Source organism: Diadema antillarum, unplaced genomic scaffold (genome assembly GCF_040938485.1).
Source record: "Diadema antillarum isolate AM-2024a unplaced genomic scaffold, OU_Dant_1.0 seq00000381_RagTag, whole genome shotgun sequence".
Lineage (NCBI taxonomy): Eukaryota > Metazoa > Echinodermata > Echinoidea > Diadematoida > Diadematidae > Diadema > Diadema antillarum.
This window is the reverse complement of record NW_027271379.1, coordinates 614216-628414: the sequence shown is the minus strand read 5'-3', so window position 1 is coordinate 628414 and position 14199 is coordinate 614216. Positions and strand designations below refer to the sequence as shown.

General features: G+C 40.4%; 1 protein-coding gene across 1 annotated transcript in view; it reads left to right on the top strand.

Annotated features, from left to right (window-relative positions):
* The window catches only part of LOC139731590 (melanotransferrin-like), a 60021-nt gene extending 46121 nt beyond the window's left edge, over positions 1-13900 (top strand). The window contains exons 7-12 of the mRNA XM_071642479.1: positions 1423-1582; positions 1923-2087; positions 3907-4194; positions 6202-6364; positions 12288-12555; positions 13138-13900. Coding sequence (XP_071498580.1) covers positions 1423-1582; positions 1923-2087; positions 3907-4194; positions 6202-6364; positions 12288-12555; positions 13138-13416 — 1323 coding nt within the window. The 3' untranslated portion in view covers positions 13417-13900. The remainder of the gene's footprint in view (positions 1-1422; positions 1583-1922; positions 2088-3906; positions 4195-6201; positions 6365-12287; positions 12556-13137) is intronic.
* Positions 13901-14199: the final 299 nt, after the last annotated feature.

The window sequence follows — 14199 nt, the reverse complement described above, 5'->3', positions numbered from 1 at the left end:
CACAGTGTGGATTGCAAAGGTTGGTCCAACCAGGGAGTTGTTACAGAGATGGAGTGGCAACTCTTCGTAATTCATGCAAACACATGTTTGGGATGAAGGCGTTACAATGGGATGTCTAGCATTCCACTACGCTTTGAAGTCATGCTTGGCACCGCTCTAGTTGCAAGACGAAGTTCGGAGACGAAGAACGCATTTCACCTTACGTTGAATTACAAGCTTTATTTCACCGTAAAATTTTAAATGAAATACTCAAATTGATTTAGAAAGTTTAGGAAAGAATTCAATATTATAAACTTGTATTTCTAGTTTCTTAGTAATGCGCAAATCGAAATGAAATGAAAATTGGGTCCTCTTAAAAACCTGATATTTTTCTATAATGCACACATTTCCACATGTAAGTTTTCTATCTTTCAATCTGGGATATTTTGATCTTTCAAATAAAGTACTTGGTACTCCACTAAAGCGTGTTCCAGTGTGCTTTTGAACTTTTTGCTGTTAAAATTGTCAGTTTTGCACTGCATTTTGATTCGCTGCTCCAATTCAAGCTACACAAATCCATTGTTGCCATTGCATTAAAAGAGAGAGCGAATTGCAGTAGGGGCAGCCAGGTATTTATAGATGTGAGAGCGCTAGTCCCGATTAGTGATGCTCTCTTTTGTCAAAGCACCTGGTTTCCACCTGGAGTTAAGTGCATGACTTCATAGGAGAGTAGGAGTTGTCTCTCCTTCTGTACCACCTTCCTGGTCCAACTCTGAATGTATGACAAGTTTGGATGGATTACTGAGTGCTGATGAAACAGCTTTGCACACTGAAGTATCAAAAGTGCCCAGGAACATATTAAAGGTTCACTCTTTATGTGCCATGGTGTAAATCCCCTGTGTGCCATTTTATTCTGAGACTGCAACATCATCATGATTTCAGAAAACATTCTGTTATTCAAATCGATATAACTTTTATACATTTTGGTTACCCTGGACATGCAATGAGCAAATGCGAAGTTTTACTGTGATATAAAGTGTATGACAAATCTGTAATTGTGATTATTTCAAATGACCAGTAGCTGCATTATTGAAGAGGCATGACTTTTGCACACAAAACAGTGACAGAAACTTATAAATTACTCACAAATTCAGAAGGTAACACTGCTTGATAGTAAATCAACACATAAATGCAAGTTACATGTGATAGGAATTGAATCGGGAGACATGCTTACACTGTACCTTGTACTGTGGCATTTGGCAATTTATGGATTGGTTAGGCCGCGTTTGAGCAGAATATGCAAAGTTGGCGCGCTGTCGACCAAGTCGGACGTGCGAACGTGACACATAAAAGTTTAATGAACCAGAAGACTCAGCTGTTGGGAAATGCCGTCCTTGCATGTCAATCTTTAAACGCCCTCTTGTAAATCTCTTTATATCCCAGGCTCTATTTGGCGCTGATGACAACACAAATGGCTTCAAAATGTTTGACTCTGGAGATCACAACGACCTGCTTTTTAAGGATTCCACCCAGTCGCTCCAGAGCCTCAGTATTCCCCAGACATACCGCACCTTCCTTGGTGACTATGCCAACACTATTGATGGTAAGTTGTTGTGGACCCCAGTCTGATTGGGGTGATCTATCTTTTGGTCTACTCCCACTTCACCTTATTTAGCCATTTAGTCTCAACCCAGCAAACCTTTTTGGCCAATATTTTACATTTTCTTTGTTGGAATACACAACTGAAATTTTGTTCTTACAGTGGTATTTCACCTGGTTCTTATGCATACGTGTACATTTCAGAGCAATAATCGACAGTTCTACAGGCATAGAGCATAGAGCATTTTTGGCTTTTGAATTTTCATCCCTTCTCCATTGTCTCGTTATCATTTTAATGCATTTTTTCCACCATCTTTCTTCCGACTGCCTACATTGGATTGCAGGACTGAAAAGGTGTCCGCCAAACACACTGAGATGGTGCACCACGTCCATCGACGAAACCCGAAAATGTCGTAGCATGAAGGCGGCCTTCAGCGCGGCTGGCCTCACCCCGGAGCTGTCCTGCTACGAAGAAGGCGGCGCGGAGCTCTGCATTGACAGGCTTGCTTGTACGTCAAATCCATCTCAATAAATGATGCACATCAGCCGCCATACCTCAAGAAAATTAAATCATCATGATTTTGTTGAGGAATGATGACTTTCTGATTGTTCAATTTTCAGACTGCGAAGTTTTTTTCAGTGATATGAAACTTGTGGAATATACCGGTACACGTTTACACTGTAGTTTATAAAATATAGAGAAACAGCAAGACATGTTCCAGTCAAGAGACAAACACACGTTTGCGTAAATTGGCTTCAAAATTCAGATGCTGTCAAGCGTGCCAGAAGACAGAAGATCTAGGATGACAAATCCAACTGTCGACAACAGATCATAGTAATGTGTCTCTTGAAAACCCATTGACAGGATAGTTTGATTATTGAGTCTGTTTGCATTTAATATATACCTCACTTTTTTGTGTTTTTCAGCCAAACTGACTTTGCTTCGTATTGTTGTTGTTGTTTTTTTTTCATGCTGTTCATCTGGTATAAATGGAAAGATATCTGGCACAGTTGTATGCAAAGAAACTTCCTTACTTGACATTCAGTGTATTTGAAAGATGTGTTTTACGTACTAAATTAACAAGTCATACATTAAGCCCTTTCCTGTGGTGAAGGTGGGAAAATTCAAAAAGAGATTACCTCTTCTCAACTTTAAAATGTCAGGCAGTAACATGAACATTCGTCAGACAGATTTTTTATTTTTTATGCCTCCGCAACAAAGTGGCCGGAGGCATTATGTTTTCGGGTCGTCCGTCCGTCCGTCCGTCCGTCCGTCCGTCCGTACGTCCGTATGTCCGTCCGTACGTCCGTCCGTCCCGTTTTGTTTTTGTCGATATCTCAAGAACCGTGTGGTGGTTTTACATCAAACTTGGTATGAGGGTATATCCTTGGGGGATAATACTTTGTGTGGATTTTAGGGTCACAGGGTCAAAGGTCAAAGGTCATAGGTTATTTTGTGAAGAAAAAAAAATTGAAATTTCATGTTTTTCTCCATATCTCACAAATGGTTCAAGGTATCTTCATGGAACTTAGTATATATGCTTGTACCGATGGGCAGTGATTATCTAGGGAAGTTGGGGATCATGGGTCAAAGGTCAGGGGGTCAAAGGTCAAGGTCAACTCCTCAAAATATCACTACTTTCCTTAAAATGCAATATGCCTGAAGGTTTTTTTTTTTTAAACTTGATGTATGGCATGTATTACCCAATATATATTTTTGGGGAAGTTTCTTGCCAAAAGGTCAAAGGTCAAAAGGTAAAAGGTCAAGTGAAAGTGCTAAATTGCACTTTTTCCTCCATATCTCGAAAGTAACTCAAGGTATCGTCATGAAACTTACATATTTATGCATGTTCAACCTAACAGTGATTCTCTTTGGAACTGTGAGGTCAAAGGTCAAAGGCCAGGTTTAGATAATGCTATTTTCCCATTTGATACTGAAATTATACTTTTTCTCAGTACCTTGAAAATTACTCAATGCATAAACTTATAAAAGGGTCAAAAGTCAAGTAAAAATCATCAGTTCCCCAAATACCTGCACTCTGACATTTTAATCATTCATCCAATTGAACCTAGTTCTAGGAAAGTGAACATTCAGCACATTTGTGTCAAACCTGTCATTTTAATATTTTGCCAATTGTGTGAAACTGTCATCACACATTGTCAAGACATTGTACTATAGACCTATTAGGAGAACCATGCATTATGGCGGAGGCATATCAGTAGCCGTAGCGATATATCTAGTCATTTTTTATTTTTTTGCTGTTTTTATTTTTCTGCGCTTTTAGATGAGGCTGTTTAAACCCCACTTTTCAATTTTCTCATCTCCAGCTGATGATGCTGATGTCCTAACTGTCGATGGTGGAGATCTCTATACTGGTGGGCGTGAGAAGAAAATTGTGCCGGTTGCTGGTGAGGATTACGGAGAAGGCGCTGCCAGCTACTGGGCCGTGGCAGTTGCTCGTGTTGGCACGGAGTTCGGCATCAACGATCTCGAGCAGCGACTCTCCTGCCACACGGGCATCGGCAAGACGTCGGGGTGGAACGTGCCAGTCGGTCAGCTAATCAAACAAGGCGACATTGTGGTTGACACCGGCTGCAATGTCCCTAAAGCTGTAGGTATGTGTAGGTGCCATGTCATAAATTCCAAAATGCAGCACATGTCAAGAGTCAAAACCAAAAGCCCTGATTTGCTTGTCTGAAGAGAGGGGAATTCTACCCTTTAAAGACCATTTACAGTGTACAGAATGTCCCCCCTCCTCCCCCCCCCCCCCCCAAAAAAAAAAAATACAATTGGATTTCCGCATTGATAACTTTCAATTTGATAAATCTGTCTGAATGCTATTTCAGGGTCTAAAACATAACATCTTACCAATTATTTAGATAAACAACAACAACACTTTTTGGTTGAGTCAGTTTTTTTTTTTTTCAGTCCAGTTCTTTTATTCAACACTTGGCATAAAACATACAAAGATACATCGCAAAATAAGACAATACAAAGATCATGACACTTGTACAGAAAAAAAAAGTGAGTGGTCACAGATAAATGTAGATTTCTGTAAAGTGTGCCGTGGGTCTGTTTCTTCTAAGTTTAGCACAAGGATGCTCTTGGAACTGCATGTTAATGCCTGATTACAGTGGACAGAACTTTGAGAGAAGGGATTCTTGACATGTTCACAAAGATCCTCTTGTGAATCGGATGGGGTTTTCTGTAAGATACATGTACAGTGTGTGTAATGATAGTTTCATATCCTGAAATAGTACTAGAATTGATTCACTGGGTTTTTTTTAAGTTATTTTTGTGGAAGGTCCCATTGTCATTTAATTTGTGAGGATACACTGTGTACATTGAGTGGGAAGGTTAACAAGACTTGGATATTGACCGATTCTGTGACGCGCTATGTGTATTTTTGGCATGGGCAGCGCCATTACTGCGGTGTCTCAGCTGACCCCCCCCCCCCCCATTCTCCCACCCCTCTCCCTACATTAGCACGCGCACGGAATGAAAAACTGATGCATGGTTGCTTTAGCCAATAGGCGTCTCGTACTGAGTGAGCGAACACTTGCTTAGTGCGCGAATCTTTGTTACAAGTGTGCGATAAACATGTTGCCCGGGGGATGGGGGAGAGGAGGGGGGGTCGGCTAGGACACCGCAAAATGAGCTAATGGCTGCGCCCAGTGCCACAAATTGTCTGCTGCTCTCAACAAACCGGAATCGGTCAATATTCAAGAATCCCTGCAACGCATTGTGTACGGCTTTATCACTATCCTCTGTTCGTACACACCCAGCCAAGGAATCTCATCTGGAGTCGACAGTAGATTTTTGATTATTTTCTTTTCAAATAACCAGTAGCTATATGTTTTTGACCAGTAGCTATGTTATTGTACATTCATGAATTTTGAACACAGAACAGTCAATGAAGCCTTGAATATACAGTTTGACCTCGATTATCCGGCCATGTCGGGACCGGCGCTCATCCGGATAAGCGAATTGGCCGGATATGGGAGACACAATGTTAATGTATATAGCTGCTGTCCAAGCTGCCGTCCCAGTGCACTGGCAGCTAGGCAGGTACAGTGTAGCGTACCCCGCAACGGTGGTGTAATTTATGCTAGCCTGCGCAAATTTTTTTTGAGGTCCCTTACTTTTACGATGATAATGTGGTGTGAATTTATGTTAGTTCTGTCGGGAATATTGTAGGTAAATCGTGTGAGTTTTGTAGAAATTTTAATTGAGTTTAAAGTCACTGTTTTTTCTCAATTTTTTGATGAAAAAAAAAGGCCTTCACTGCGTGAACGCGTCCGGAAAATAGAGATTTCCGGACAAAAGGAGGCCGAATAATCAAGGTCAAACTGTACACGAAAATCCAAGAAGAAACCATGCTTGATATTCAATCACCAAACAATGCAAATTACATTGTACATGTATGTGAAAGGAACAGAATTGTGAGTGAAAATTTCATCGGCATTTGGTGATTTACAGTATCAATTGGTTTTTGCGAGTTTTTGCATCATGAGCAAAACATACCAATAACCCATCACTGCCTTGAAAGCTGAGTTTGTGTCTGGAAATATTGTCTTTCTGCCATCGCATCTACACATACACCATCTTTTTGTTCTGTCCAGGGAATTTCTTTTCACAGAGTTGCGCGCCTGGTTCCAAATCCTCCAAGTATGACCCGAACGGTGACAATCCATCTAGCCTCTGCGATCTATGCATAGGAGAGGGTGCGGACCACTGTGCGAGGAGTGCTGCGGAGCCCTACTATGATTACTCCGGTGCTTTCAAGTGGGTGTGGCGCAAGGCCCTGTGTGCCTCTCCCTTATTCCCAAGTCATATCCAATGCAAAGTGGCCTATAAATCTGAAATAACTCTCTTTCTCCCCATTCGTATTTCACTCCTTTTTTTTAGCTCACCTGAGCTGAAGGCTCAAGTGAGCTATTGCGATCGCTCTTCGTCCGGCGTCCGGCGTGCGTTGTGCGTCATCCGTCGTGCTTAAACTTTTTACATTTTCATCTTCTTCTTGAGAACCCCTTGACCGATTTTCACCAAACTTGGCAAGTAGCATCCCTAGGGGGATTGGATCTCAATTGTTCAAGTGGGCACCATACCCCACCTGGGGGGCCCCCAGAGGGGCCAAAACCCCCCAAAATTAAGGAATCTTAAAAAATCTTCTTCTCTAGAACCAGAAGGGATAGAGCTAAGCTAATACTATGAATTACATGTAGTACATTGATGATTGTAGTTTCAAGTTTGTTCATGGCGGAATCAGGGGTGCCCCCCTTGGGACCCAGGGGAAAGGGGTGGGAAGGGGTCCTAATGGGGCCCAAATTGTACATTTTCATCTTTTTCTTGAAAATGCCATTATGAATTTTCACCAAAGTTGGCAGGTAGCATCCCTAGGGGGAAAGAATCTCATTCCCATCAAATGGGCACCATGCCCCACCTGGGGGGCCCCAGGGGACCTAAATTTGGACCGAAATTGTAAATTTTCATCTCTTTCTTGAAAACCCTATCACAAGTTTTTACCAAACTTGGCAGTTAGCATTCCTAGGGGGATAGAATCTCAATTCCATCAAATGGGCACCAACCCCCACCTGGGGGACCCAGGGGGCCTAAATTTGGACCGAAATTTTAAATTTTCATCTTTTTCTTGAAAACCCTATCACAAATTTTTACCAAACTTAGCAGGTAGCATCCCTAGGGGAATAGAATCTCAATTCCATCAAATGGGCACCATGCTCCACCTGGGGGCCCCAGGGGGCCTAAATTTGGACCAAAATTGTAAATTTTCATCTTTTTCTTGAAAACCCTTTCACTAATTTTCACCAAACTTGGCAGGTAGTCCCATGGGGATAAGATTTCAAAGTATTTGAATGGGCATCATGCTTTCCTTGGGGGCCCCAATGGGTCCAAACCTCCTAAATCATTGAATATTCAATATTATTATCCATACAGAGGATTTTTAGAGCCCAAATACAAGTGTTATTTTGTCGACGCACCTCATAACCTCCAACCCACTTAAAAAGTTTGATGAACTCGACCAATATTTTTTGCCGAGGCGACCAATATTTAAAATATTGGACGGCAAGAGGGGGATTCCCCAAAGTTTTTATAAACTGCACCGTGATTGGTTGAGATATATACGAGATGACCTGAAATAAGAAGTAAAAACGTCTGTGATTGGTCAATCACGAATTAACTAGAATATCGTTTCTTCTAAAATTCTGTGTTTATACAAATAAATTTCATATATCAATTAGTTGAAATTGTTTTTCACACAATTTTTCAAAATATCACTTTCATAACAGGAAGTTAAATTTAGGTTTGATGAAAACAAGTTGCATTTTTTTTTTGTGCATGCAGGCGCAAGGCGACGATTGATCTGCAGCTCTGCATGCTCAGCGCTACTGCTAGATAGCCCGTGCGCGATATAATGTAGCCGGCCGCCGCCGCTGCGCTTGCATTTGCATGCGCGATATGCATATTACAGTTACTGTACATGTACGTACGTGTGTACAAGTACGTTACATACAGCACAGTAGGACTAGAGCCTAGTTGTGGTAGTAGTAGCCTAATTCGATCTTTCACGATCTACGGTAGATGTGACGTGAATTGTTTCTCAGATCTCGGATACTAATACATCTAATTCTGGTCTAAATTAGCTAGATCTCGGTCTAACAGTAACATGACGGCTACCTTGGATACATAGATCATTATAGAATGGGTAGCGAGAATCCTGCGATCTGATTGGTCGAGAGCTATGTGTTCATTTTTACTGGCCGCACTGGTAAACATGTTATTGCGCACTTAGCAAGAGTACGCGTACTTGTAACAAAGGTTCGCGCACTAAAGCAAACGTTCGCGCACTCAGCTTGGCCATGCATCCAGTAAAAACTTATGCATGGCTGGCCATGCATCCAGTAAAAACGGTAAGTACGGGTATGCATGCCCTTTACGGAATGCCAAAAGGAAATGCATCCAGTAATTTTGTCATCGGGTAACACGATAGAAAACTGGGTTTTTGACAAGAAAATTACCCATTCTATAAATCAAATGACGCACATGTCTTTTCGTGCGTCAGTCGGAATATAGTGTGCATGCGGTAACTATGGAATTTAGCCTAAACCCACTCGGCTTCGCCTCGTGGGTTAAGCATTCCATAGTTACCTTATGCACACAATTCCGACTGACGCACTCAGACCTGTGCGTCATTTGTATACTGTTTTATCAGAGACTGAAGTGGATTAACTTGCACTGAAGAGTGTACATGTACCATACCCCATGTCAGGATCACTACACAGTAGGAACAGCACTCGGAGTCGGAGACAGAAAGGGTAGGCCAAAGTGAAAACATTCTTTGCTAAAATCCTCTGTAGGATAATAATGATGATATTGAATGTCCTATTTTCGATTAATACAAGGAAATATTGGACTCGCTAAGCAAAATATTGGACTCGTCTTCGACTCGTCCAATATTTGTTTATAGCTCGTCCAATATTTCCTTGTATCAATCTCAAGGCCATCCAATATTATATAAATATTTTTCTCTAGTTCTAATCAAAAGTGATAGGGCTTTAAGTCTTTTTTTTACCCAAGCTGCATAATCCAACATTCTACAAAGTACAGTGTACTTGGTAGGTATTTTTTACCAGTGTGATGGAATATGTAAATGGATACCATGCTCCCACTCTCAAAGCTACCTCCACCATAAGTTTCCAATGTTCTCAGGTAAGAGTGTTCAAGAATGCATGGAAGGTGAAGTTGCGATACTCAGGTGAGCGCGTGACCCCCGGGTCTCTTGTTTCTTTTCTTTACCTGTGTTATCAAAAGGGCCGTATTTTTCACTACTTCATCATGTCGAAATAAAAAATCAAAATCAACATATTATTTTGGTTGTTGTTTGTTGCAAGGAATGAAGAATGCTAACAGGGATTGCAGTACCGGTATATATACCTGTAACCCATGAAATATAATTCTGTCAAAAGTCTTGCCACATCTCAGTCAAAGGTATGATGTTGCAAGAGAAACTTTATGATGGCCATCTTTCTTGGCTTGTGTTAGGCAAACATACTGGTACACATTTGTATCTACAGGGTTATCTGGCATTGCATTAGATTGCACAGCATGACCGATCTGTTGCAACCGACTGAAAAATGGCCCTTCATCGACAAAAGCAACAATTATTCAGCATTTCTTAACCCTAACTAGGCTGGGCTATTTAGGTACACTGTAGTTGATGCATGAGACCTACATCATAATCTACAAGATTGTGTCATCAGATTTTTTGAAACAATCAATTTCTAATTTTAATTAATTTATTATGCAAATTAAGCTCAAGATCATATTTTAGTCTAATTAAGAGCATTGAGAGTCTAATTTTTGATCTGTAAATCTGTTTTAGCATATTCAACAATTGCACATCACAAAAACTTCCAAAACTCATTTCAATTCTTATATATTTTATTGTTTTCAGAATTTCGTATGTATTTCTTTGTTTTTCAACTTTTGTTTTTTCTTTGTTTTTTATTGAAAATTGTCACTGACCACTTTTCTACCGTAACTAGCATAAAATTAATCAATGTACGTGATTAATATTAAAAAAAAATGATCAGGTTTATATGACTTTCATGACAGAGCACTGTTTTCCATAGGAAATGTACACAAAATCACAAAATTGTGCCCATTTTGGGGCGACATTCCGTTACAAAAATGGGCGTGGCTTTGCAAAAGTATGCACGAACGTTGCAAATTTGGTCTCAAAAGTTTCGCGAGACTTGAACAAACATAGTCAAGAAGCCCGGATCGCTACGAGGCCTTCTGCCGTTACAGAATTGTAGCACGAAACGTCAAGGGGGGCGGACTCCACCCCCTGACCCCTTTAGGGTTAAAATGACATGCTGCCATTTGATACACAGTGCAGTCATAGTACTCAATAGAAGTGAAGTAGTCATCCCAAAATTACGAAATCAATTTGTTTGCTTGCTTTCATTCATGGATTAAAAATAACAAATGTTGTAATTTTACACATGCAGTACCCGAAATGAAATGATCGGAGTGTCAGGTTTCTAGACATATAAATATCATGACCATTGATACAATAATTACAGATTTATGTTTATGTTTATGACGATGAAGCCATTGCGAGTGCACGGGAAATTGATAGTATAATGTGTGCATCCTATAGTGTTTGTTGAAGCGAAACTCGTCATGATTATAGATACACTTCTACAGTTTTTCAGTTTCGACTGAATCATACAATTGTTGTACATACATGTGGATGTACATGTGGGACTATTATCACAGTTGAATCATCGCCAAACCTCCCCAAAAACTGCGGCAGAAAATCCAAAATCGAGCATTCCGTATACCTGTAGATAGCACCCACTGATGCTTCATCGTTATTCACGTTATTCCATTTAAACACACATTTTTTCAATGATTGTTACGAATTTGTTGGGGTTCGACTGACAAATCCTTCTTGAATTATTGCAGACGCAGAGACTCCAACTCTCCCGTTTTCGACGGGAGATCTCCCGCCGAAAGTCCATTTTTGCAAAATCTCCCGTTCTCCCGTTGCTATCGTATGTCGACAAAATAAGCCTTAGATAGCACCAGAGAACATCTAGAACCCTAGGAACTTCGCGCTTCGCACGCATCAACTTGCAGTCTCCCGTTTGATAGGGGTTTCGGGCGGGAGAATCTCCAGATCAGAAGGTGCTTGGGGTTGGAGTCTCTGCAGACGGTGTAGCAAAGCATTCTGGGATATGTTGTCAAAGGTTAGAAGGTGAAAGAACTTTGGAATGACGTCGTTTATATGTCATTTCTTTCACTACGGGATATCCCGTATATGGCCCCTGCGGCGTTTGGACGAACTACGGAATATCTTGTAGATGGCCCGATATGGGTTAAAACACTGAATAATTTATGCGTACTTGCATCCATGAATTACAAATTGTCAATCAGTTGAAATGAAAACTACAAGAGTTGCCAAGTCTCCCTGATTCTGCAGGAGTCTCCCTGAAAATGTCGAAATCTGCATGTCTGAATAAGAGAATATTAAAATTTCCCTGATTTGGGAATTAATTTTGCCCATTGAAATGCATGTAACACACAGATATCCCCATGATTGCTGTATGGAATCTCCCTGATTTGAATGTGGGAATAATGGCAGACCTGAACTAATCAACCTAAGTATCCATATTAAAAGTTTGAATGATCAATCTTTACCTCACATTGATGAGAAGTATAGTTGTACAATGGATTGGGTGCTCCTGTACAGAGTTCTTCTCGACCTAGAAACCTTAACAAAAATTTACCTTACAAAGATTAAACTCCACAATAAAAATTGATTCAATACTCACTCTGAATTTGGATGATGTACTGCAACATTGCACTGTACATTTTGCCTTACTACTTTTCTTTTTCTCAATAAGTGTTTTAGGATAGCATTTCTCATGAACAAACTTGCCCGAAACACTCAAAACCCGATTCTCAACCAAATAAACTTGTGGTTGGCATAATTCTGCCCGTAATTATAATGGCCAAGAAGCAGCGCCATCTATAGTTGTGTGTTAATATGAGTATGTGTGGTGTCTGGTACATACTGTTTGTGTCAATAAATGTTTGAAATGTTGCTGATTTTGAGTGATTTCATGGTTTCGTGACAAAATAATTGTTATTCTTAAATTTTCTTTCCGTAATTTGACAGATGCCTGGCTGCGAGTGCAGGAGACGTTGCCTTTGTGAAGCACACCACCGTCCCTGATAATACCGATCTCCAGACCCCAGGCCTCGGCTGGAACGATAATCTCCGCAGCGCCGACTACGAGCTGCTTTGCCTGGACGGAACGAGGGCGCCAGTCGACCAGTGGATGTCCTGCAACTTGGCCAAAGTTCCGTCCCACACTGTGGTGACCGCCATCGGCAAGACGGACAGTGAGAAAATGGAGATTTGGAACCTGCTCAACCAGGCTCAGGTAAAGATTTTTTTTTTTTTCATTTGATCTGCACCTGTTTCCAGAAAAGTGCAATGATATTCATATCGTATTTCTTTCTTCTCTTTCTTATTTAGGGATTTAGGGCTTAAAATCTGATGCACACAAATATTATGCATAAATTAGCATAATTAGTAAGTACTTACAAAGTACTTTCAAGTATTGAGCCAGAATGCTTGTAACCAGTAGACATGGTTGTAGTGTTTTGTTTCTTGCCCTTGATTTTTCTATTCCTTTATTTACTTTTCATATGTACTTGCCAGTTTAGTCATTAATTTAAACTCACATATCCTTTTTTTTTTTTTTACAAAACAAAACATCTGTACAATTATCTGTTATCAGGACCTTGAATTTTCTTATGGTGTTGGCATCTACGCTCTAATGGTATGGAAGCTTTACATTTCACATTTTTGGCATTGGACTTGATAGACAAATGGATAATTTGTTTCTATTGTAAATATGTACATGTACATTATGCTGCTAAAATCTTTGGTATTTGTGATCATTAATGGTTTTTATCGTACTTTTGTGATCCCCCTCTTTGCCTCTGAAATGGCCATTAAGGAGCAATTTGGCAGTGACACTGGAAACCAGTTCAAGATGTTCGATTCGGCAGACTTCGGCGGTAGCAACCTGCTCTTCAAGGACTCGACCGAACGGCTTGTGGAGGTGGGCAACCGCGACACATACGACACGTGGCTGAGTGAGGAGTACCTCACTGACCTCGAGGCCCTCTACTGCGCAACAGGTGGAGCTGAGATGACGGCACAGTTTTCTATCACCGTGATGATTGCGGCCATGCTCCTCCAGGCCCTGTGGCTGGGCGTTTTCCGTCAAGAGTAGAAGAGTGTCTCTCGCAATTTCTCTGGCTGGGAATACGCTGGAATGTTGAGGGGTTGCTTGTGGGCAACTGGAATTCGATTCTATTCTTGTCCATTCAATAATTCATAGGTCAACATTTGATGGAAATAAAATTGAGCAAACAGAGGATGTGTTTTTGTATCCAAAATAAGAATTTATGGGTCAGGGGAAAGGTCCTGTGCACACCATTGACAAAGCCCCAGATCAATTTGCCACATCCTCCTGTCTCTCCTCTTATGACAATTAAGAAAACACACAAACAAACAAACACTCCCCGAAAAAAAAGAAAGATTTTTAATCAGGGTCCTGTTTTGTAGAAACGTTATCAATAGCAAGTTATGATAGTTGTTATATGCTACTGAAATCGTTGTATCTGATTGGCTGAGAGCAAATTTGTCATAGAAATGTGGCAGTTGCCATGGATAACAAGTTTTATAAAACAGGACCCAGGAATGTATTTTATGAGCAAATGAAGGGTTTGATTGCAAAAACCGGTAAGTCCATTTTTGAAGATTTTGAAGTACGATTTCTGTCATAAAGTACAAAATAATACCTTTTAAGTGATATATCAGTCACTTCATATAAAGGTATATTTTTTAAGTTATGGTCAAAAGAAGCAAAAATCTTTTTATTATTCTCTTTATTTTTCTTGACCTTTAATCGCATATATCTCCATTTGGCAAATATGGACTTATCGGTTTTTGCAAACAAACTCTTGAAATGTTTTAATAGATTTCAGACTTACTGTGTTAGGCTCAAACTTTA